At 53.1% G+C, this 20,729-nt stretch overlaps 6 protein-coding genes across 6 annotated transcripts; 3 read left to right on the forward strand and 3 right to left on the reverse strand.

The window, feature by feature from the left end:
* Positions 1 to 1,284: 1,284 nt before the first annotated feature.
* Positions 1,285 to 2,106, reverse strand: CGCS363_v013702 (uncharacterized protein; the record flags this gene model as incomplete). The annotated part of the gene is made up of 2 exons (XM_036645551.1): positions 1,285 to 1,919; positions 1,986 to 2,106. 2 exons carry the CDS (start codon positions 2,104 to 2,106, stop codon positions 1,285 to 1,287), a joined length of 756 nt encoding a protein of 251 aa, XP_036489905.1.
* Positions 2,107 to 8,665: 6,559 nt separating this feature from the next.
* Positions 8,666 to 12,579, reverse strand: CGCS363_v013703 (Vegetative incompatibility protein HET-E-1; the record flags this gene model as incomplete). The annotated part of the gene is made up of 3 exons (XM_036645552.1): positions 8,666 to 11,806; positions 11,863 to 12,098; positions 12,159 to 12,579. 3 exons carry the CDS (start codon positions 12,577 to 12,579, stop codon positions 8,666 to 8,668), a joined length of 3,798 nt encoding a protein of 1,265 aa, XP_036489904.1.
* Positions 12,580 to 13,637: 1,058 nt separating this feature from the next.
* Positions 13,638 to 14,349, forward strand: Dctn5 (Dynactin subunit 5; the record flags this gene model as incomplete). Its single annotated transcript, XM_036645553.1, has 3 exons — positions 13,638 to 13,676; positions 13,739 to 13,965; positions 14,031 to 14,349. The coding sequence occupies 3 exons, from the start codon at positions 13,638 to 13,640 to the stop codon at positions 14,347 to 14,349; spliced, it is 585 nt and encodes a 194-aa protein (XP_036489909.1).
* Positions 14,350 to 14,868: 519 nt separating this feature from the next.
* Positions 14,869 to 16,188, reverse strand: yxjG (Uncharacterized protein; the record flags this gene model as incomplete). Its single annotated transcript, XM_036645554.1, has 3 exons — positions 14,869 to 15,431; positions 15,484 to 15,798; positions 15,855 to 16,188. The coding sequence occupies 3 exons, from the start codon at positions 16,186 to 16,188 to the stop codon at positions 14,869 to 14,871; spliced, it is 1,212 nt and encodes a 403-aa protein (XP_036489906.1).
* A 1,177-nt stretch (positions 16,189 to 17,365) lies between these two features.
* Positions 17,366 to 18,652, forward strand: CGCS363_v013706 (uncharacterized protein; the record flags this gene model as incomplete). Its single annotated transcript, XM_036645555.1, has 1 exon — positions 17,366 to 18,652. The coding sequence occupies one exon, from the start codon at positions 17,366 to 17,368 to the stop codon at positions 18,650 to 18,652; it is 1,287 nt and encodes a 428-aa protein (XP_036489908.1).
* A 1,028-nt stretch (positions 18,653 to 19,680) lies between these two features.
* CGCS363_v013707 (uncharacterized protein) lies at positions 19,681 to 20,216 on the forward strand (the record flags this gene model as incomplete). The annotated part of the gene is made up of 2 exons (XM_036645556.1): positions 19,681 to 19,684; positions 19,735 to 20,216. 2 exons carry the CDS (start codon positions 19,681 to 19,683, stop codon positions 20,214 to 20,216), a joined length of 486 nt encoding a protein of 161 aa, XP_036489907.1.
* Positions 20,217 to 20,729: the final 513 nt, after the last annotated feature.

Here is a 20,729-nt window from a genome sequence, read left to right on the forward strand (position 1 = left end):
ATCGCTTATTGAGGCAGCTGGGCGGCCTGTTGTTGCCTAGATTGTTAATGTAAAGTCGTTGACAGAGAAAATCTGGGTGTTGTGGATCACTGTTTGCGGTATATACTAGCACAATCATCCGCAAGTATTCGGGTGATGAAGGCTTCATAAGCACGCGTCCAAGTGAAGCCATGATACAGACAGGTCAATGTCGAAGGACTCAGCAGCGGTGACTTCAGAACAAGTAGCAAAGGGATGCTCGTGCATTGTTCTGAGGCACTCTCAGAAAGGCTCGTTGGGCATTTTATGCCGCCAACGATCTCGTCTTTAGGTGGAGAATTTCCGACCTATATAAATATCTGCCAGCAGGTATGATTATTGGATCTCATCGATGAAGCGGGACAGGTATCGAATCTCCTAGGCAGCTGGGCGGTCTGGTGTTCCTAGGGCGCCACTGGCCTCAGGGGTCTTCAAAGTACAGCGGACGAGCTGTGTCTATGTCGCTGTCGCGTATCGCTACTTTTGGTGTATTGCCGTAGAATACTCGGGGGAGTGGGCAATAGTTTGGCAACGCTGCTTGCTCGGCGCGACCGACCCGGCATGTAAATAGCAGCAAGGTATCCTAACCCAATTCGCAATGCCGACTTCGGGATGATACCAAAGAGTTGCCAACATTGGATTGGTATCGGGTGGCTTCTTTGGGTGTTTTATAGAGCATGCAAACCGCTGTTTAAGGCAAGGTTAGGCCCAGTCTACCGACCGCGAATTCTCGGACTTGGGCAATACCTATGCTTGCTTGCTGTTATCTTCACCCAGAACTTCCTCATTGCTAGCCTTTTCGGAGGTGTACTCCGACCAGAGACTCATGAGCGTCTTTGTGTACAGGTAGGGTCTTGTGTCAAGAATGTTACTGAGGAGCAAGTGGAAACAGGTTGTTCACCGACTGGAGTCGGTCATTTGACAGTATGTACCGTGTAACGCCTACTAAATACAATTGAAAGCCAATGTCGATGAGGGATCAACGAATGCCAGTGGCAAGCCATCCTCCTCATATCCCATGTACACCTATCCAACCCAACCACATCGTAAAAGAAAAGCCCCATTATCTTCTCCAGTAGCATCCGCGCCGGGGGTATATCCAAAGTAAGTTTTTGTCTGTCGAGAGAACGTATAGAACCGAAAAAGAAACCCGTGAGAGTTTTGTGAGAACCGTAAAAAAGAGACGACCGCCCTGAGACCCCGTGAACCGATGTATGGTTTTAAACGCCGAATGAAAAGACTGAAATTGCCCCTGCGCCAGAGAGCTTATGCCTTGGGGCCGTACATCCAGTAGTACGCCGCGTAGGGGACGCTGTCGGACGCGCCGGGGGTGGTGCAGGCGTGGGCGACGCCGCCGGCGGTGACGACGCGGTAGATGGAGGTGATGCCCTTGCTCGCGCCCTTGTCGCCGAGGCGGAGCCAGTCGACGGCGCCCGTCTTCTCGGGTCCAACGTCAGCCGCGGTGGGAGCCTTTGTGCCGTTGAGCTTGCCGCCGGCGAAGATGTCCTCGCCGACCTTGAAGGTGGGGACGCCGGTGGCGTCGAAGAAGTGGACGCCGATGAAGGGGAGGGCCTTGAGGCCGGGCATGTCGAGGTCGGCGCCGGGGGTGGGGAACGGGGAGGCGGAGGAGGCGCCGAACTTGGAGACGCCGTCGGAGGTGAGGGGCAGCTTTGCGCCCCAGACGGCATTGGTGGTCAGGCTGTTGAAGGCGTCGATGGAGAGGGCCTGGGGGCCCTGGTTCGGGTAGAGGGACATGGCGTCGTAGAGGGCGGCGAGGGCGCCGGTCGCGGTCGCGCTGATGGCGGTTGCGTTGGTGCCGGTGCAGGTGTAGTTCTGGATGCCGTGGCCGAGGGCGATGTGCTTGAGGACGAGGTCCTCTGCGGGCGCGGGGAGTTCGACGCCTTTGGGGAGAGTGTTAGTTATGGTGATGGCTTCAAGAGTGAGAGTGTGTAAGTGGGGGTACGTACCGTTGCCGTTGGTGGGAAGAGTGGGCTTGGCGGGAGAGGTCGCGCAGCCGCCTGGTCTGGGGACTGGGCCGGCGGAGGCGAGGGCCAGGGTGGCTAGCAGGACAAAGGTCTTGGCGAGCATGTTGTCGGTCTTTTGGGGGTATTGTCTGTTGGTGATCGACAAGCTGGAGGACGAGATTGGGAGCGGTTTGGTGGGAGATCCGGATGCAGAGATATATAACAAAGTAATACCGGTGGCCGGAGATCTTTTCTTAGATCAAGTGGATTGGATGCACGCAGTAGGCAGGTGAGTAAGAAAAAAATGAATAGGTGATGCGGCGGGCCGAAGAACGTCGTGGTGGTATGGGGCAATCTCGCAGAGACGAATTTAGGTACGGCGCTTAAAATCGTGCAGGTCGAATGGAGAACGGTCTTGGGCCGAGACAGGACTAATGCCGGTCAAGCGAAGACGAGAAAAGCAACTCGATGAATAATGGATTTGAGTGAAGAGAAGAGCGGGTTGACAGAGAAAGAGAAAGGGAGAGAGGAAACAAGGAAACTTATGAGTTGATTGAGTTTGATGCGATGAGACTGGTCTGGAGCTGGAACGACGGAAGACGGGACGGAAGCAAGTAGACTTTATATTGAAGAAGTGTTCGAGGTCTGTTGAACTGGGAGCTGGGATGATGGGCTGGCCGCACCAGCACCATCCACACCCGAACGAGGCGCACTTAGTTCGGGTCTGACAAGGCAGGCTTCCTTCTCAGAATGCAAGGCGGTGCAGGGGGTCTCTTGGAGGCAGGCCGCGATGGCGTCCGGAAGGGGTTCATGGGGGGCACGCTCTGGGCAAAGAGAGGTACGGAAGGAGAAGGAGAATTGAGGCAATTGGGAACACGGAGTCATTCTTGGCCCACCTCCATGTTCTTCTCATGTGTCCCTGGAGAGGATGGACAGGTAGGATGGGATGCGAGGTCATGCAAGCATCTCGTCCGTGCCCATGGAGAGTTTCTTTCTCGAGGGCAGAAAGAACGCCCGTCGACCCATGTCGGGTATGGGTAGCTCGTGGCATTGGGTGGAGATTGAGGTCAAAGAAGGTTGCCGAGTGCCATGTTCAAGCCTTCCCCTTTGCTCTCCCTACGAGGTATTCCTGGAGAGAGATGAGACGAAGGGGGTTCGAGTGTGCAAGTGGAAGGTGGAAGGTGGAAGGTGGAAGGTGAGAGCAAACGGGCAACCGTAAAATCAAAGGTACGTACCTCTTCGACTAGTGTTCCGGGGGAGGAAGGCAGAGAGGCCCCACACCACCACGATGGACCCTTCCCCTTCCTTGCAACGCCCTGCGGGGATGCCTGGCGCAATGCGCGTCTAGTCGGAAGGCAGCCACCAACCACGCCGTAAACTGGAAGCGACCAAGACGGCAGCCGTCGCCTGCCTGTAGGGTTGCCAGTGGCTGGGAGGGGCCCGTTTGCCGGCCTTTGCAGGCAGTTGCATTCAGTTGGCAGAAACCGTTTCTTCGTCCATCGCATCGTTCCTTCCAGCAACTTGAACCACGACGCAGTCAGCCTGTTGGGACCTCTGATGAGCACATCGACCTCGACTTCGACCGACCTCGTGGCCCAGAAACATGGCTAACATCGTACCCGTCTGACTGCATCCATCCTCAAAACATGGCGTTGGGAAAACGCTGTCAATCAATCCTTCAAACAGCCACGCGAGCCACCGTCCCAACACGCCGGTCTTTGGGGTTGCCTAATCTCCCGATTCCAAACGCTGACACCTCGACCAGGGCGATGAGCCCCTTCCCTCAATAAAGAAACAAATTATGACGGAGCATGTCAGCAGCGATGGCTGCAAGCTTTTGCGTCCGCTGTGCGCCTACGGATACCTCCTACCTACGAGTCGATGACAATGAATCTGGGTTTTCGCTTGGAATGTCTTGGGTTTGTGGGAAAGCGCGCGGATCTCTGAAGCCAAGAGGCTTGGCCATCTTGGCTTTTGAATACACCATCCAACGTCCGCTTGTCAGACGACCACGCCATCTGAGATAGCCGACATGGTGCCAGCTCTGTTTCTCCTCCTCGTCGTCGATGCCACCGTCTCGACAATGTCCTGTCAAAAGTCGACCCTGGCTGGAAACCTGTTGCGACCCTCACGGACTGGAAAACGCCCCTCCTCCGCGGACGTCAAAGTACCTTCCTCATTTCCCATCTGCAGCCCGTCCAATGTGGCGCTCGCTTGTGCCATGGCCTTCCTCCAGAATGTCACCTCGCCATACCGTTTCTCTCGATACGGTCAAGTCTCCATCGCGGGTGGGCGCGGCTAACCGGCCACTTCGAACCCCTCACAGTCTCCATCCTTGTGCGCCTCTCGCCCGCTCGCCGCTAATCCGCATTCATACCGCAATGACGGGCTGACGGTGGCCAAGGTCCCCTCAGGATGCACTCAACTGTCGGCTGCCACGCTTCCGCTAAGCACGCTCACAAAATATAGCACGGCTGCTCGTGGGACCGAAGCCGTTGGAGGAGCCCACCATCCCCGCGCTGACTGGCTCAATAAGCGGCATTGCTTCTAAAATTGACGGCCAGCAGGTGCAGTAATTAGGTCGTACACTACCTAGGGTGAGCAGTCACAGTGAGAGAATTACTGAGGGGTTGTTTATTTGGGGAAGCATTGGCAAGACACATGACATGACATTGTTTCCCCAAATACCATCACTGCAAAGACATCGCGGCGGAAGTGCCTCTTTCCGGGGGGCTGGCCATGACAATGACAAGATCCAAGCATCTGGGCATCTTGCGCTCCCGGAATGTCGCCGACCGGCCGACCGCACCGTTTTTTTCTTCGCTGCTTACGATCAACGGCACTCCGATAAGCCCGGCCGCCGTTCCGACACCCAACTTTCTCGGCGTCCTGTCCCCTGCGTCCAGAACGTTTCGTTTCCTTGCTAAGGCGACGCACTGTTCACCGCGGGAACAATGTCTGTTCGCCCGCAACGCTCCACTGATCCTCAGAACCCATCACATCACAATCGCACTTTAATTCAGACGCGACTGGAACCTCTCGTCTCCTGACAACCGACCCCGTATTGAACCTTTTCTCCAAAGAAACAGCGATATTCTCTGCCACAACCTCGTTTCTTCTCCAGCCCGTCAGCCATCACGATTCAAACATCGCGAACCTGAAACTCGACGCAGTCACGTCACCGTTACCTCGTCTGGAGATCTGCAATACCACACCGTCCCGTCGGTACGGACATTTTTTCCTGTCCCCAGGATACGAGCCATCTCTTGCCCTGCCACGTTTGAGATTCCGCGGGAGGCCAGGGGATTTCGGTCGCGGCGGCGAGCTTCTCCCGCGCCTTGTCCACAGCCAAAGGAAAATTCGCCGGTAAAATGGCAACGGTTCCTGGTGCACGAGTCGGCAGAATCCTACCTTGGAACCGGCGGCGGGGCGCAATGAGCCCTGTGTCATCTGCTTCACCTCAGAATGGCAAACTTTATATGCGATCCGGCCGGGTGAACCTCGTTCGCGGAGTCTCCGTCGGAAAGTAATAGCCTTTCTGTTCCTGAATCACGGTGTCGCAAGTGTCGTCAGCGCCGCGAGGCTTGGTCGCTATCGCTTCTCGTCGCAGACATCTCAAATCATCGTGAGTGAGGCGCGGTCATCATCGTGGCCATCTGCGGCGTTCATACTTATTCTCCGGATGATCGGTGTTCCCATCGTGTCTGTCTGCCACCGTGCTGTCAGAACCAGCCAGCGGGTCGCGAAGCCGAGAAGAAGCCCCGCCAAGAACAAGGACAAGCACCAACAAACCCTCACCATCCTTGCCCGCAATCTAAACCCCCATGAGCCGATCGCAGACCCGCGACATGGGACGACGGAAACCTCGTGTAAATCGCGTCTCAGACACAACCGCGCCGCCCGCACCTTCACAAACTAGGTAATCGCACTCTTCGAAACCTCGAAAAACTCAATTCATCAACGTGCAGTTTGTGTTGCAATTCACAACGACATTTACCAAGTCATTCCCACCTCTAATCGACCTTAACCGTTCTCCAACCGAGGGGAAGCTTTCGTTTCAAACGGCCACTAACTTCTTAGCCCACGTTTCAGACTGCTAAACGCACTGACCAAGTCTTGTACGATTCTCCCCAATTGCGGTGATCTCCCTTTCCCCAAAAACGACTCTCAACCAACACGAAGTTATTGTCATTGTCAGGGGGAAGACCACAATTATGGGGGATCACCTTCCCTGAGGAGCCTGCAAGGTCGTTCGTCCTGACTTTTTGCCGATGTGCGGGTGATCAAACGGGAGATACCTATCCTGGCCGTAAGATGACTTGAACAAACTTTACTCCGTCCGTCAGAGAGGTGCAATGCGACCTGGCAGTGACATTTCGCAGCCCCTGAGTATATCACGATGCTATTTCAATGGTGGAAATGGACAAACACGGGGTCTTGGGGTTACGGATCTCTTCGAAACGGAATTCCTACTTGCCTAGATGCCAGAAGTCTGGAAACAGCGTGCACCCAAGGGGTAATGCACAGCAGCGAATATCCCAGAATCCGTTTGAAAGGTGCGTCCAACGTGTCTGCCTCCGTGACAGACCCGATTGTACGGCACTCGGCCTCTGTCAATCGTCCGATCAACGCCCAGTATTCCTTGCTATTGACAGAGGCGTAGCCTGGCGGCCACATGGCCGCGAGGCGCATTCTTCCATTATTTTCCGTCTGCCTGGGAAAATGAGGACCAACATGCGGCCTGTTGGCCTGGCCGTCGGCCGTTGGTTGTCGACCACCCCCGGATCCTGCGTCGGGGCATTTTACCGACTTCCAGGTTGGGTTGCTCTGTTGGGACCAGGATATAGATTATGGCGAGCTTGGGCCGTAAGCCAAGTTTTTCTCCAACGTATGCCCTCCTGCGGCGCGGGCAACAGGTGGTGTCGCAGAGACGTGTAGCCAGCTTCAGCGACTGACATCTTTTCGATTTTCAATGACCAATTCATGGGACGGGAGAGGTTCGGAAGAGGCCCCGCGACACAGCATTTCCACCAACAAGGCAGGCTGCTCAAGTGAGGGGGTCCGGCGCGCCCATCATCCGATTTTGCGAGGTGTACTGCACTGCGAAATGCTGGACTAAGGCAGACTGTACCTTAGTTTGTCTGCACATAATCAAAAGAATGCATCTGTTTTTCGGGCGATGGGTGAGTGGTCGCGGCTGTGGTGAGCGCGGACACACAACCGCGTCCGTGGACCAATCAGCGGGTGCAGGACGCAACCACCAAGCGCTTATTGCGCATGCGAATACATGCGGGCTAAGAGGAGGATTGGGAAAGTGGCTTGTTTGTCGGTCGGATGTTGGGCTTGTGGCTCTGTTGGCAGAGATGAGGTGAGTTTATTTTGAACGGGAGGGGGGAGGGGAGGGTGGTCAGCCGCGGTTGGTGCGGTGGAGGTGTGGGTGTGGCTTCTTTGGAGGAAGCTGGGCGGATTGAGGAATTTGTGATGGGCCAGTGTTAGTGAAGGCCGACACTCCTTCAGCCTCTTGGCCTGGGGTAGAGGCTGGATCATGGCGGTGAACGCGCCTGTTTCCGGTTGGAGAGGGAGGGGAACGGTGTGTTGGCGCTAGAGACGCGATATTGGAACACTGTTGGAAGTTGAATGTTAGTCTTGGTGGGTGTTGCGTGCTTCGTGGCGATAGCTCGTTTGCCTGCGCTTGATCTGACTTGTTTTGTGTGCATTTCTAGCCTTACTTGCCGGTTTTGTTGATTGTATGTTTCGCTTTGGACAACGACCTCATGGTTTGTCGAGTGACGAATTTCTGGATCCATCCGGCCTCTTAATGGACCCAAGGCGGAATCATTGGGCACGCGGGTTTCCCACAAGAGTAACTGTTTTAGGACATGACAGATTTCGTTGGAGTTTCTACCGCTAGATGGCGTCATCTCGTTCGTTGTGAGATCAGATCTCTAAGAGCCAGAGGCGTGTTTGGAGCTAGATAGATCGTGCATGGTGCATTCAGCGTTATGTTGTTAAGGCGCAAGGTCTCTAACGTCGGGTTTGCGTTATACCTGAATACTAAAGTAAACTAATACATTCCAACATCAGCAGAGTGCCGCTAGCTTTACTGTACTAGACGCGAAACAGAGCTTAAGACATAGAAGCTATCGCCAAATCTTTCTTGTCATTTCGATGCCGAGTAATGATAGACATAAAGCACCCTTATGTTAGAGGGATTACATCTGTTTTGACTTCTGCGATCATCTTCTCACGGCGGCAATGTAGCGACTTCCAGCCGTGCGTGGGAAGACAGATCGATCCAAGAGTTCCGCATCACATTTTTAAAAATCATGTGTTAGGAACATCAGTTAAGATAGCATAGAGATTGCCAGCCTCAAGAGGCGAGGAACGTAGTAGTTCGAATACGATTTCCTCTGCGTAGGTGATCCCAAATAAAACTGGGGATGAAGAATGCATGTCTGGATAGAAGGAATCGTGGTTAGTTCCGTTGCTCTGCTTGATTATTCATCTCCAATCAAGTCCAAATTTCAATAGGCAACTGATCAAATTGGAAAGAAATACAGCAATATGCCTACAAGCTTAAGAGAGAAAAATCTGCCACATGTCTCAAGAACAACCGGGCGAAAGAATCTCTGCACGGAAGTTGAGATTTAAGGCGTTTAAACCGAGACAGGCACATTGGACTCTCAGAGGTCATCTTCGTCCCGTTTGCGGATCAGCTCCACTAGTCCAACGCCGAGATGTGGCGGCCGGTCGACTTCTACAGCCGTTAAGCCGTCGTCATTTCGAATATACGGGTCTGCCCCCGCTTGTAGGAGAACCTCGGCCGCAAGGCGATGCCCTTTTTTACATGCCGTGTGCAATGGGGTATCGCCCCTTTCTCCCTTGCAGTTATAATCAACAGAGCGGTCTAGTTCAGCATCAAGTAAGACCCGTATGGCAGAGACATTGTCTGCCAATGTCGCTGTATGAAGTGGAGTATTTCCAAAGTCATCGGCTGCATGAACCATCTCCTGATGTTTGAGCAATTCCAACGTGTTGTGGATTCTCTTCTCGTCTTGGACACTGAGATGCAGGGCGTTACAAGAGTTGTCATATAGGTTTCCAAAGTGACCAGCAAACATGTTAGGCTCCTCGTTGCGTATGCGTAGCGGAGAGTATTTGGTGACATCGCGACGCAACCGAGCAGCGCGTCTGTGACTTGAACGCAGTTCGCGCAGCTTCTGAAGCTTTGTTATCCAGTTCTGTCTCATCTTGTCTCCGTAGCCTGGAAGTTCTGATGTGGCGGAAAAGTATAGAAGTGAGCGCAGCTCAGACTCAGCGCTGTCACTAGACGCAATATATTCTTTGATCCAACCGGGCATGGATATCAAGGCCCAGGTTAGGGGTGTCATGTTAGAGCAGTCCAAGCTAATTTTCGAAGCACCGAACTTCAGTAAAACTTCAAGCACTTGTTCATTGCCCATCATCATGGCCTTATGAAGTGGTGTTTGACCAACGAAATCTTGAAGGTCTAGATTGTGTCCTCGGGTTTGAAGATGGCTCAGGCACCACGACGAGTTTCCGCAAGCCGCAAAATGGGGAAGCGAGAGACCGGGCCTGGTATTGATGAACTCAGTGGCAAGATCATTGGCTGTATGGATGGTTTCTTCTCCCAGCACATCCAAGGCGAAAACTAGAAGACGCCTATGATCGAAGATGCAAGCAAGACTTGAGACTGCGAGAGTCTCTGGCGACAACAAATGGTATTCTTTCTGCGTAATTTCCATTTGTGAAGATATTCCAGGAGGTTTCGAAGCCATCAGCATGAGATACCATGCTCGCTGCCTCCATTCACCACATGTTATGTAGCTTTCCGCGCGTTTTTTCGTGAAAAGACTGAGGTAGAGGTCAAAGAATTCCTTGCCAACGTCTGTGACTTGGCGGTCAGAGAGACCAGATTGCTGGCATTGCCTAAAGTGGTGCATCCAGTTCATCGCTGAATAAACGACAAAAGGTTCAAGATGGCGAGCTTCAAGATAGCGGCAAGCTTCAAGATGGCGATCTCTCAGGGCATCTTGAATAAGAAATCTTTCTGTCCGATCCTCATCCGCCCATGGTATTTTGGTCTGCACAGAAACGGCATATTCTTGTCGTTGGAACTTTTCGAGTGAGAGAAATGATATGCAAGACTCGGCCATAAATTGATGTATGACGTGTTTCGTCATTGAACCTTGCCAACCCCCACGGGCGGTCTTTGTCGTTTCTAAAAGGAATTCCTTGGCAGTCTGATGAATCAAGAAGGCTTTTCCTTCATAGATGGTGACAAAAGAGCCACATTCCCATCGCATCCAAGATCCAAACTCCTTTTCGTCTGGGACATCATCGAGATCAAAACGTCGTGACTCGAGTGTGTTGATTCGACAGTTGACAGCAGTACTGAGCTCCGCAATACTTAGCGGTCGCTGCGCAGCCAGTATAAGAGCCAAGAGAGTGCGCACTCTTTCCTTCGCTTGTGGCGTAACACTTTGCAAGAGTCCTTCATAAGTTCGATCGACAGTGTCGGGAGGGTTGCGGAAGATTTCTCGCCATTCTTCCCTGGTACAAAACCTATTCTTGTGAATGTAGTCAAACATGAGATGCAACCACAGATATGTCCTCTGTTCTGTGCTGTTCTCGATCAGTCCTGTGCGTATAACATCCAATGTAGCAGGGCTGATGTCCGGCACTGTCGTCTCCAGCTTGTTCAATTGATGGTCCATCACAATGCTGATCTCCTTCTGTATTTGGCGCTTTTCTTCATCACTGTCGCCATCTAAATGGATCTTGTTGGAAGAGAAGTCGGCGAACAAGTTGACAATCTGTGGATACCCTCGGGTTGTAACAATAAACTTCGCGCCTATTGTGCTGTGGTTCTTGATGACGTAGCCTTTGAGACTATTGATCAAGCCATCCCGTTCAGTTGGATCACACTCATCAAGTGCGTCCAACACGCAGATGATTCTTCCTGCACCTTGCGCTCTTGACAATTTGTCGAATGCAGACCACAAGTCCGTATTGGAGACGTTATCAGAAATTATGGGCAGTTCCTCCATGCAGGTATCTACCATTTCAGGGTTTGACTTGAGAAAACCATGAAGAATTGCTTTAGAAGCATTCAAACTGCTTCTTGCTTGCGGATCGCTATCTTTGAAAAAGAAATAGCAGATAGTCGCGCTATCGTCTTCCTCATGAAGCAATTCCTCGATGAGGTACTTGGCGAGGACAGACTTGCCACAGCCGGCACTGGCCGAGACCAGAAGTAGGCCACCATCGCTGTCCAGCCAGCCTCTAAACCCAGGGTGTTGGCGAAACCATTGACAGGTTCCATCAAGTCGACGTTCAGTGGTCTTTAGACGAGTTTTATAATCCATCCCCTTCAGTTCGTGGAGATATTCATGTCTGCGCCGATCTTCCTCACGGTCAGCTGCCCTTGTGTATCTCTCGCTGAAATGAGCGGTGACGGCCAGAAGTTTGGACCCGTGAATCGTTTGTATGTTTCGTAACGAACTCTCTTCGGCTTTTTCGATGTTGTTGAGAAGGGTTTCCCACTGAGCCTGGCCAGAGATGGCTTCCCAGAAACGACTGAATTTTCCGCGATGGACTGAGCAAATGCTCAGCATTATGTACTTCAAAATGCCTTCGTAGAGTGGTTGGATGTTGGTGCGGATTGAATTTCCTAAGTCAGAGCTATGGGCTCCATTCTGGAGAAGATTGCCGGTCAGGTCGAAATAGATGGGCGCCCGAGCGTAGATGTGTCTGAGGCCCTTGATCATACTCTGATGTTGTTCTATAGGCGCCGCAATGATCTATCGGATGCCATGTTAAGCATTGCAATGCCTGTTAAGAGAACCGAGCCACTCACTGGAATACAGGCACAAACTCCAGCCCAAGCTAGAGCTGCGGGTGGGCATTCTGATAGCATAGATCCCACAAACGAACTTAGTCCTTTTACGACGGCGAATACGCCCAAGGTGGTATCCAGTGCTTGTTGAGCTTTCGTTGCGTCTTGCAAAGTGCGATCGACTAGGCTGAGAGCATCCTCCATATTCTTCGGGTCTTGCTCCGAGGAGCTCTTTGGTTGTGTCGAAGAAGCTTGTTCTGATTAGTTTTTCAAGTCAGACCATGAGCTGGACGGATAAGGGACGTTAGGGCGCAAACCTTGCTTCATGTGTTCCTTGAGAAGGCTGTCAAACAGAATGGCTGCTTCTTTCACTTCTTCATCCCTCATGACCGCCTCTAAAGCTCTGTGCCATATCTGCGTGACATGGCCATTCATGGAGGTGGTTGTGCTAGAAACATCTCCCATCGATGCATCGAACGGTGGCGACACGGCGGTCGAGGCCTCTGTAAGAGACAACGTAGCTTTATTTTGGACGGAGTCTTCTGAAGCGGTGTTGACGCCATCTGATATGCTGTTCTTGATGCTGAGCACTGAAGAGGAGTCTCGGCTCGAGAGCTCGGGGACGTTCAGATGAGACTTGCCAGAGGCAGATGATGGTCTTTGGACGAGCTTGCTGAGTCTCTCCCTGAACCTAAGTCCAGTGCGGCTGCGGGGCGTCGAGGCGCCAGTCTCACGCATCTTTGGGACGGGATTTCGGCCACAGAAGAGGATGAAGAGGGGAACTTCCTGGTTCAAGATCAATCAGGCTGTGACCAGCAGGCTGGACCCGCCAACATCCAAAAGCGTCGCCTGCAGGCTTGGCGGTTCGCATGGCCTGCTGATTGGACTGCGCCCCTCAGCTCCCATGTTATATATTCGTGCTACTCCGTTCAACGGGTCGTGATTCGTTCGTCGAGGCAAGAAACCGATCTTCATCATGCCTTGCAACAGTCCAACAGATCGACATACGCACTCAGGCTACACATCGTGGTGTCCGCAAGATCCGCCACGAGTGAGATTGCTCCTCGCAAAAGTCAATTGAAATTAAAATATCTTTCTCAGAGAACGAGACTCCCAATTTCAAAATGTGAAGCCGAACGCAATGGTGTGTGTGGTTCATGATCATGTGGAGCTCGGGTGGTGCTTCGAAGATGAGCGGCGGACATAGCTCAGTTGGGAGAGCGTCAGACTGAAGCGGGTCTCCGAACCTGAGAAACTTCATTCAATCAATCTGAAGGTCGTGTGTTCAATCCACACTGGCCGCATCTTCGTTTTTTGCTGTTCACGACGATTAGACCAGACCCATATCCACCCAGCTAGCTAGCCAGTGTGTTGTTATGGACCGCAAAGGATGCTGCCACAAACAGTAAAAGCCGTGTGAAGAGAGTGTTACTAGAACGACTGGGTGTTTTATTGAATTACAGACAAACCACTAAACAAAAGTAAAACACTGATATCTAGTAGTGACGAAAGAAAAAAAAAAACAAGGTTATCCGAATGACTAAATTAAAGTCCTTCCTCAACTTTTAAATTTGTGAACAGCAAATTGGGATTGAAGTTGGCAATAGGTAGCAACTCTAGGGCCGGAGCAGCCACCGGGAAGTCAATTGACAGCCCGAGTGCGCCGTAATTCCGCCCCACGCCGGGCCAGCAAACACGTCAGAGCACATGCCCCAACGCGCCTGCTTTACGATTATCGCCAGCGACTCACCTACCTTCCTGGACACCACTGCCCACGCCCAGAACTAATGCTCACGATGTCGCGAAGACCGGCGAAAGGAGACTACATTGAGACCGTAAGCTTTCAGCTACTACTGCCTTCACGATTGATTCAAAGGAGACTGACCGCCGACCACAGGACACGGGCAACAAAGTCGCCCGCAAGGCGACGCTCGTCGGCACCCAAAACATCATGCTAGGCGGTAAGACCGTCATTCAGCCCGAAGTCATGATCCGCGGCGACCTCGCACGATCGATACAGCCCTCCGGTGGTGCTCCCGCGAACAACACTGCCGTCGCGATCGGCCGATACTGCTTCCTCTCCAGAGGGGCTGTTCTCCGCCCGCCAGGGCGAATGTACAAGGGGTGAGCAGCTTTCATCGAGCTGGTCCCGACCGAAAGACGTTTGACTGATTTTCTGATTTGTGCAGTGCTTTCACCTACATGCCCCTCCGGATAGGCGACCACGTCTTCGTCGGCCAACACACAGTCATCCAAGCTGCCTCGATCGGAACCCACGTACACATCGGTCGCGACTGCGTCATCGGCGAGTTCGCCATCGTCAAGGACTACGTTCGCATACTCGAGGGCACCGTTGTGCCTCCCAACATGGTCATACCCAGCTTCAGCGTCGTGGCGGGGCAGCCTGCGCGTGTGGTGGGGGAGGTGCCGGAGGGCGGGCATGAGGAATTCGAGCTACGCGAGCTCTACAAGACGGTCGGAAATAACCCTCAGCCATTGCCGATGTGATGCTTGCGATTCCATCGAGGGAATATTGGCGCTAGATTTACGGCAAAGAGGTGGATGTGGACCGAGCGAGCGCCTCGGGTGGAGGAGTCTTGACAAAACGAACGAACCTCGACATCGAAGCTTGCGAAGGGGGCATTGCTGTCCGGCAATTCGAAGCATAGTGGCGGGCGATAGTCGCCAACGAGACACATGAAACGGCGTTTGGCGAATTGTTGGGCCTAGAGCCCTTGAGATACCCAGTTTCGAGCAGTAGCTCAATACCATCACATCTGTCTTGAGCGGAGTTTGAAGCGTCAGTGGGTTGCGGCAACTTCGCCGACGGTATCAGGAAGATGAAAACATCAGATTCAACATTTTCATCTTTAAAACTTGGTTCCTAACGCTGCTCGAACAACAGCAACAATACTTCAGAGGCCGCTTCTTGTACAGGGCTTTTGCCGCATATGTACACACAATAAACACCAAGGCTGCTCGACACGCCACTCCTCTACGCCGCCTAATGCTTAGAACACTCATCGTTCAAGGCTCGCCAGGCCAAATCGAGTCAGCAAGCTTCCTCACCAAGTCCAACTTCTTGACCATATCCTGGTGGGTGATCGAGTTGCCGAGGTGGTGGCTAGCAAACCCACACTGCGGACTGACGCCAATTCTCTTCAGCGCCTGCTCGCGAGTCTGACCAGCCCCCTGCGCCACAAAGTCAGCCGCCTGGAACACCCGCTCCCGCATCTTGTTGAGATCCTCGAGCTCGGGGAACTTGGACGTGATGACGCCCAGGATGACGTTCTTGTGCGCGGGCAGCTCCTTCAGGGGCTCGAAGCCGCCGGCGCGGTCGGTGTCGTACTCGAGGAAGTAGGTGTCGGCGTTGATCTGCTTGAAGAGACGGGAGGCGATGCGGTCGTAGCCGCCTTCGGAGAAGTGGCGCGAGTAGGCGAAGTTGCCGCGGCAGAGGTGGATGCCGAGGTGCATATCGGCCGGGCGGGAGCTGATGCTGTCGTTGTAGAGTTTGATGTAGGATTGAAGGAGGGCGTCGGAGTCTTCGCCTGCTTCTTTGAATCCTTGGAGCATCTTTTCTGAGCAGAAGTCTGGGTGATTGTCAGTCATTGCTGTGGGCGAGATATTCGAGCAAAAGCTTACACGCCAGATTGGGGTCGTCAATGGTGACGTTACGGACGCCGTGGTCGTATAATACCTCCAACTCCGTACGGTACGCCTTGGCAATGTCGGCGAAGTACTCCTCGTCGTTGGCGTAGACATCCTTGGGGTATGCATGTCCCTTCTTATATCGCAGGTGGTACCACTCAGGAGCAGGCAGGGTGAGCTTCGCATCCTTGACCTTCTCAGGAGGAATGAGGGTCTTGAGGTACTCCCATTCCCTCAAATAGGTGCTGCCCTTGTGCTTGATCTTGCCAGTACACAGGATGGATTCTCCTGGCTTGTGGTCGCTCTCAACTGGGAGACATGGTTAACCACAGAGTCCTTTCTCAAATAAGAACGTGATGACTTACTGAAAGCCGCAATGTCTGGCACATACATGCGGAAGATATCCCAGCTGGGGGCAGGAACTTCCTCAAAGCCTTCTAGGCCAGGGAAGAAGTTGCCCCAGAACTGATGACGTCGATACTCTCCATCATTGATGGCGTGAAAGCCGAGGTCAAGCTGCGTCTTGACGATTTCACGAACACCCTCCTCCTCGAGACGGTTTAGCTCCTCATCCGCAGCAATCTCAACGGCCTTCTTCTCATCCAAAGCAATGCGCTTGTCCGTAAGAGCCTTGGGTCGCAGCAGCGAGCCCATGTGCTCCGCGCGGAAGGGTGGTCTCTGGTGATTCTTGGAAGCCATGATGGACTTTTCAACAGCTGGACTGAGGAATTGCATCCCCCAAAAGATGAATCCGAACAGGTCGGGAGCTTGGGACTTGATTTAAATAGAATCGAACTTGGGGCTACCTTGTTTCCGAGCGGAATGGTACCTACCCTTCGGCAATGCGAAATCTAAACAAGCCCAGAAAGCTACCTCATATGAATGGGACCATTTGACCGGGGGTTTTAGAAGCATGCGGGCAAAACCCGCCATACTTCCCGCCCTTCGGCCGCCACCCCTCGTCTCAACGATGTCATGCCGTTCCATCTTCACCACACATTCCCAAGCTTCGCGCCCACCTTAACCCCCGCTTTCCCCGCCCTTTGTCATAGCTGACGAGGGGGCCAGTGCTCTTGGAGACGGCAAATGGCAAAGTCCGGTAGCGGCCGCTTAATCACGATCCTGCCTTCTTCAATGTGGACAGTTCTTACCCAGCGGTCTGTTGGTGTTCGTTGCTGGCAAGGGTGGATGTTCCAAGATGTTTCTTTTCGGAAGGGAGCACTGCATGCGCCGCAGCGGCACCGCGGTGGAGAATGATGCAGTTACTGATTGAGGAATAAGCAAGTGCTTGCACGAGGGTTGCGTCGGCTGAGGGAAGCCAAGATTGTGTAATTGCTGACTGAATTTCACCGTTCGACTAATTTTGGGACTTTGGTTTTATTGCAGTCAAGAGTTGGTTGTCTATGGCAACTTAGAAGTTGAAGCTTCATGAGCTGCGAAACGAAGACCGGAAGGGAGCTCCGGAGCTCTTATCGTTATCGTCCTTATCGGGAAGCTACAGTGGGGGTCTGTGGCGATTTAGGGGTTCCTGTGGTTGGACCGAAACCCCGCGATGACATGCCGCATTTCCAATCCCAGTCTGCTCAATTTCGCCGACTCAAAGTCCCGAAAGACGCGCTTCAGCTCCCAGAGAGCTTCAATTATCTCGAGAACATTTGAGTCATCTCGACTGATCTTCTCAGTCTAATCCGAACCGTTGTTTGAACCGCCTCAATCGCTCCGTCTGATCTTGAAACTCGCCTCGGCCGAAACCTTCCCGTGAAACAGAGTTCCGCGATCTGCATTGCAGAACCTCAACCACGCAACTTCATCGAATTGTACTCAGCTTGCATCTAATCAAATCTCGGCAGAAATCACCAGCGAAATAGTAGTGACCATGGCCGTCACTATCGACGATCTCCCGAATGAGATCTTGGCCCAAATCTTCACCTACCTCGATCGCCCTGCGCCCTCAGATTCGAAGCTCCACGACCAGCCAAGCTCGCTGATGCTCCAAAACCCCTTCTTCGACAGAGATCTAAAGAACGTGTCCGTCGTTACCAAGCTGTGGAGGGCCGCTGTGCTGCCTCTACTCTTCCGCCATGTTATCTGGACGATCGACCGCTTCGAGCTGCCGCTCATAGAAGAGACGCGCGACCCGGCCGCAACAATCGATTTCCTCCGCTTCCTTCGAGACAACAACCTGACGAACTATGTCACCACTGTGACCATGTTCGTCGAGGATGCGTTGGGTGGTGTAGCGACATCGCATCTCGCCAGCAGCGTTGAGCTCATGGAGAGTGGGCACGCGAATAAGGCGTCATATAGTGAAGATTACAATTGGCTGTGGAGGACGCTGTTCGAGCACGTCGACCCCGTACGGCTGAGCATAATCGCATCGCCACGAGTTCTGGCGCAACTGCTCTCGCGCATGCTCTTCTTGGGGGATGCGTGGAACTTCGACATGCCGCAGCATATCTTGTCTCTCTCGCGGAAGAGCAAGAAGGTGGTCACGAGCAAGTACAAGTCAAAAGCGACTGCGTCCTCTTCGAGGGACGCACCGTCCCCCGAGAACCCGCACCAAAAACGAGTCTCGTGCGACTTGTTCACTATCCGTCCTTGGCAAAGTCTGCTTCTCAACGAAGGCTCGTCAACTCGAGTTTACAAGACGTACGAGTACTACCTCAAGCGCCCGCCTTCAATGCTCGGTGCTCTTCTAGGAGCGGAAGAATTCCCGAACGATGAGCCCTTGATCGCACCATCCATCCGTGACCTCTCCTACGTCGGCATCTTTCCACTATCCAGCCACTTCAACACCCTCGTCCAACACGTCCCCCGCCTCGACCGACTATTCGTCCAGCTCGTTCCTCGAAACGACATCCTCCAAGACGCCGACGAGATGCGCAACATCGACATCGCCGATCTGTGGATGGAGCGAAACACGTCTTACTCCATGCTCTTCCGTGAGCTCTTCGACCCCGACCCAGATAGTCCCTGGCTCGAGCTCAAGACATTCGAGAGCGGCGATGCGGCGGACCGGGAAGCGTGGGAGATGGCGGTACAGTTCGTCCAGTTCAGCGGCGTGCAGGGATGGAAGGTCGAAAGCGAGGGCGTCTTCGTTCGGGAGGGGAACGAGAGCGGGCCGATCCTCGGGATGTCTCAGTCAGTGGCGCCGGAATCATAATGATTTTGATCTTTCAGGTGCTAATTTATGTTCAAAAAGACTGCCGGGTCAGCTTAGACGGTGGGCTTTCAATGGAGTTGCTACACTGCCGGTATCCAGCGCGATGCTTTACATGGGCAACGGCGGGCCGTAGGTATGCTTAAGACAGTACTTCACGTTGCAGGTTCCCATTCGCAGGCATGACCACGTTTGTAACTGCGTGGGTAGCGTACCCGATTGTGTAAGAACTATTTTTACGGGCAGCGAATGTGATTCTTTCAACGACAGCCTGACGGAAACCCTATGTAAACCTTTGGGCTGGATCACAGGCTCTTGACAGACCTACTTGACGCTGAAGCTGACTGCGCCAAGGCTTATTCGCCGACGTTCTATCCAAACATGCCAATGATGACCGCGAACGACACATCTCAGCCCGCGCAACGGGGCGAGATTCTGACTGACGCTAATTTGGGGTGTTTGCAACTCTTCTGTCTGATAGGGTACAATCCTTAGGTGCATGAAAGTGCAGGTATTCTCTCCACAGCCGCACCGCGTGGTTCAGCTAGATGCCGCCACGGCGTCTAAAGGTGTAACTGCTGTCTCACTCAGAACTTCTACCATAGCCTGACTTTTCCTCCGAACCTTCCCTGAATTTCACACCTCATTCTACGGAGTGACTCGTCAGGTCGACAACCGACGATGCGTCGTGCTCCGTTCATCTCTCTAGCTGCCGTGGCGGCAGGCATCACCGCCGTCCATGGAACGTGTTTCGTTCCCAATGGCACCAATAGAAATGACATAAACGATTCCCATTTCGACACTTATGAACCTTGCGCGAGCAGTGGTCACGCCATGTGCTGCAACATCAAAAAAGGGGACATATGCAAGGCTAACGGCCTTTGTTGGAACACTGTGGACATCAAGTTCTGGCGAGAGAGTTGTACGGACCCAACGTGGGAGTCGCCCAAGTGTCTGCAGCTGTGTATCTCAGATGATTATCGTGAGCTTTCTCCGTTTCCAATTTTTGTTACCCAGCGTCGGCGCTTGTCATGGGTTTAATTATGTGCCGATTGGGTTGGACGTGCTAACGACTTGTCTTGCAGAAAGCGACGGCATTGGCGCGACGGGTACGGATATGACAGTGACTGAATGCGCCGATGAGAGTTACTGTTGCGGCAATGACCAGAATGCCAAGGACTGCTGTAGAGAAGGCAAGGGTGTCAGGATTGAGGATGGGCAGGTTGTTACGACATCTTCTGTAATGCCTACGGCCTCAGCTGGCGTCGGCGGCTCAGCACACTCGAATAAATCAGCTGGTGTCATTGGCGGCGCGGTTGGTGGAGGTTTCGGAGCGGTGGTGCTTGCCCTCGCGGCTTGGTTCATCTGGTACAAGAGGAGGAAGAGGAACACGAGAGCCCGTGGAGATGCGGCGGACGTGACGCAGAATTACGTTGCTGTGAGCCAGGAAGGGGGGTACCCGACAGTGGTGGAGGCTCCGAGTTATTATCCTCCGATCGAGATGCCCGGAGAGGGACATCCTGCTGAGCTGGGGTCGGAGTCTATGAGGCCGACGAGTCGACGATGACTTGATGGACCATGTCTTTGATATGCGTATGTAGGTCAGTCAGCGGGGTTGAAGAAGTTTTCCTAATGTTCAGACATGGCGCCAAATTGTTTCCGGTGAGGCCAGAGGCGTCAAATGATCACATTTTCATTGTCAGCATTTCCGTTGTATTGAAGGGGTACTTTGTGGGTCAGTAGTCGCAAATGTAATCAGTGAAACTCCCTCTCCGCTATGTCGTTGATCGCTCTCAGCTGATCTTTGAAATTGACACTGAGAAAGCTGCTTTGAAGGTGCGTTGAGAGCGCCCAGTGGCAGGTTGCCCGACAATACATAACAGAAGAATGTTGAGCTAACTGTGTGAGCCTTCGAGCGAGAACATGGTGTGTTAGTAGTCTTTACCAGGCACTCTCAAGAGAAGCTTTACATCGACCTCGCTCGTCAAAACACACAGAGATTGTTAATTTTCCGAATGCGGCAAATGGAAGCTGGTGCGATTATGTGAAGAACGACGGGGAAGTGAGCGGTGGGATCGCA

Source organism: Colletotrichum siamense (genome assembly GCF_013390195.1).
Source record: "Colletotrichum siamense strain Cg363 chromosome Unknown KSG_Cg363_contig09, whole genome shotgun sequence".
Classification (NCBI taxonomy): domain Eukaryota; kingdom Fungi; phylum Ascomycota; class Sordariomycetes; order Glomerellales; family Glomerellaceae; genus Colletotrichum; species Colletotrichum siamense.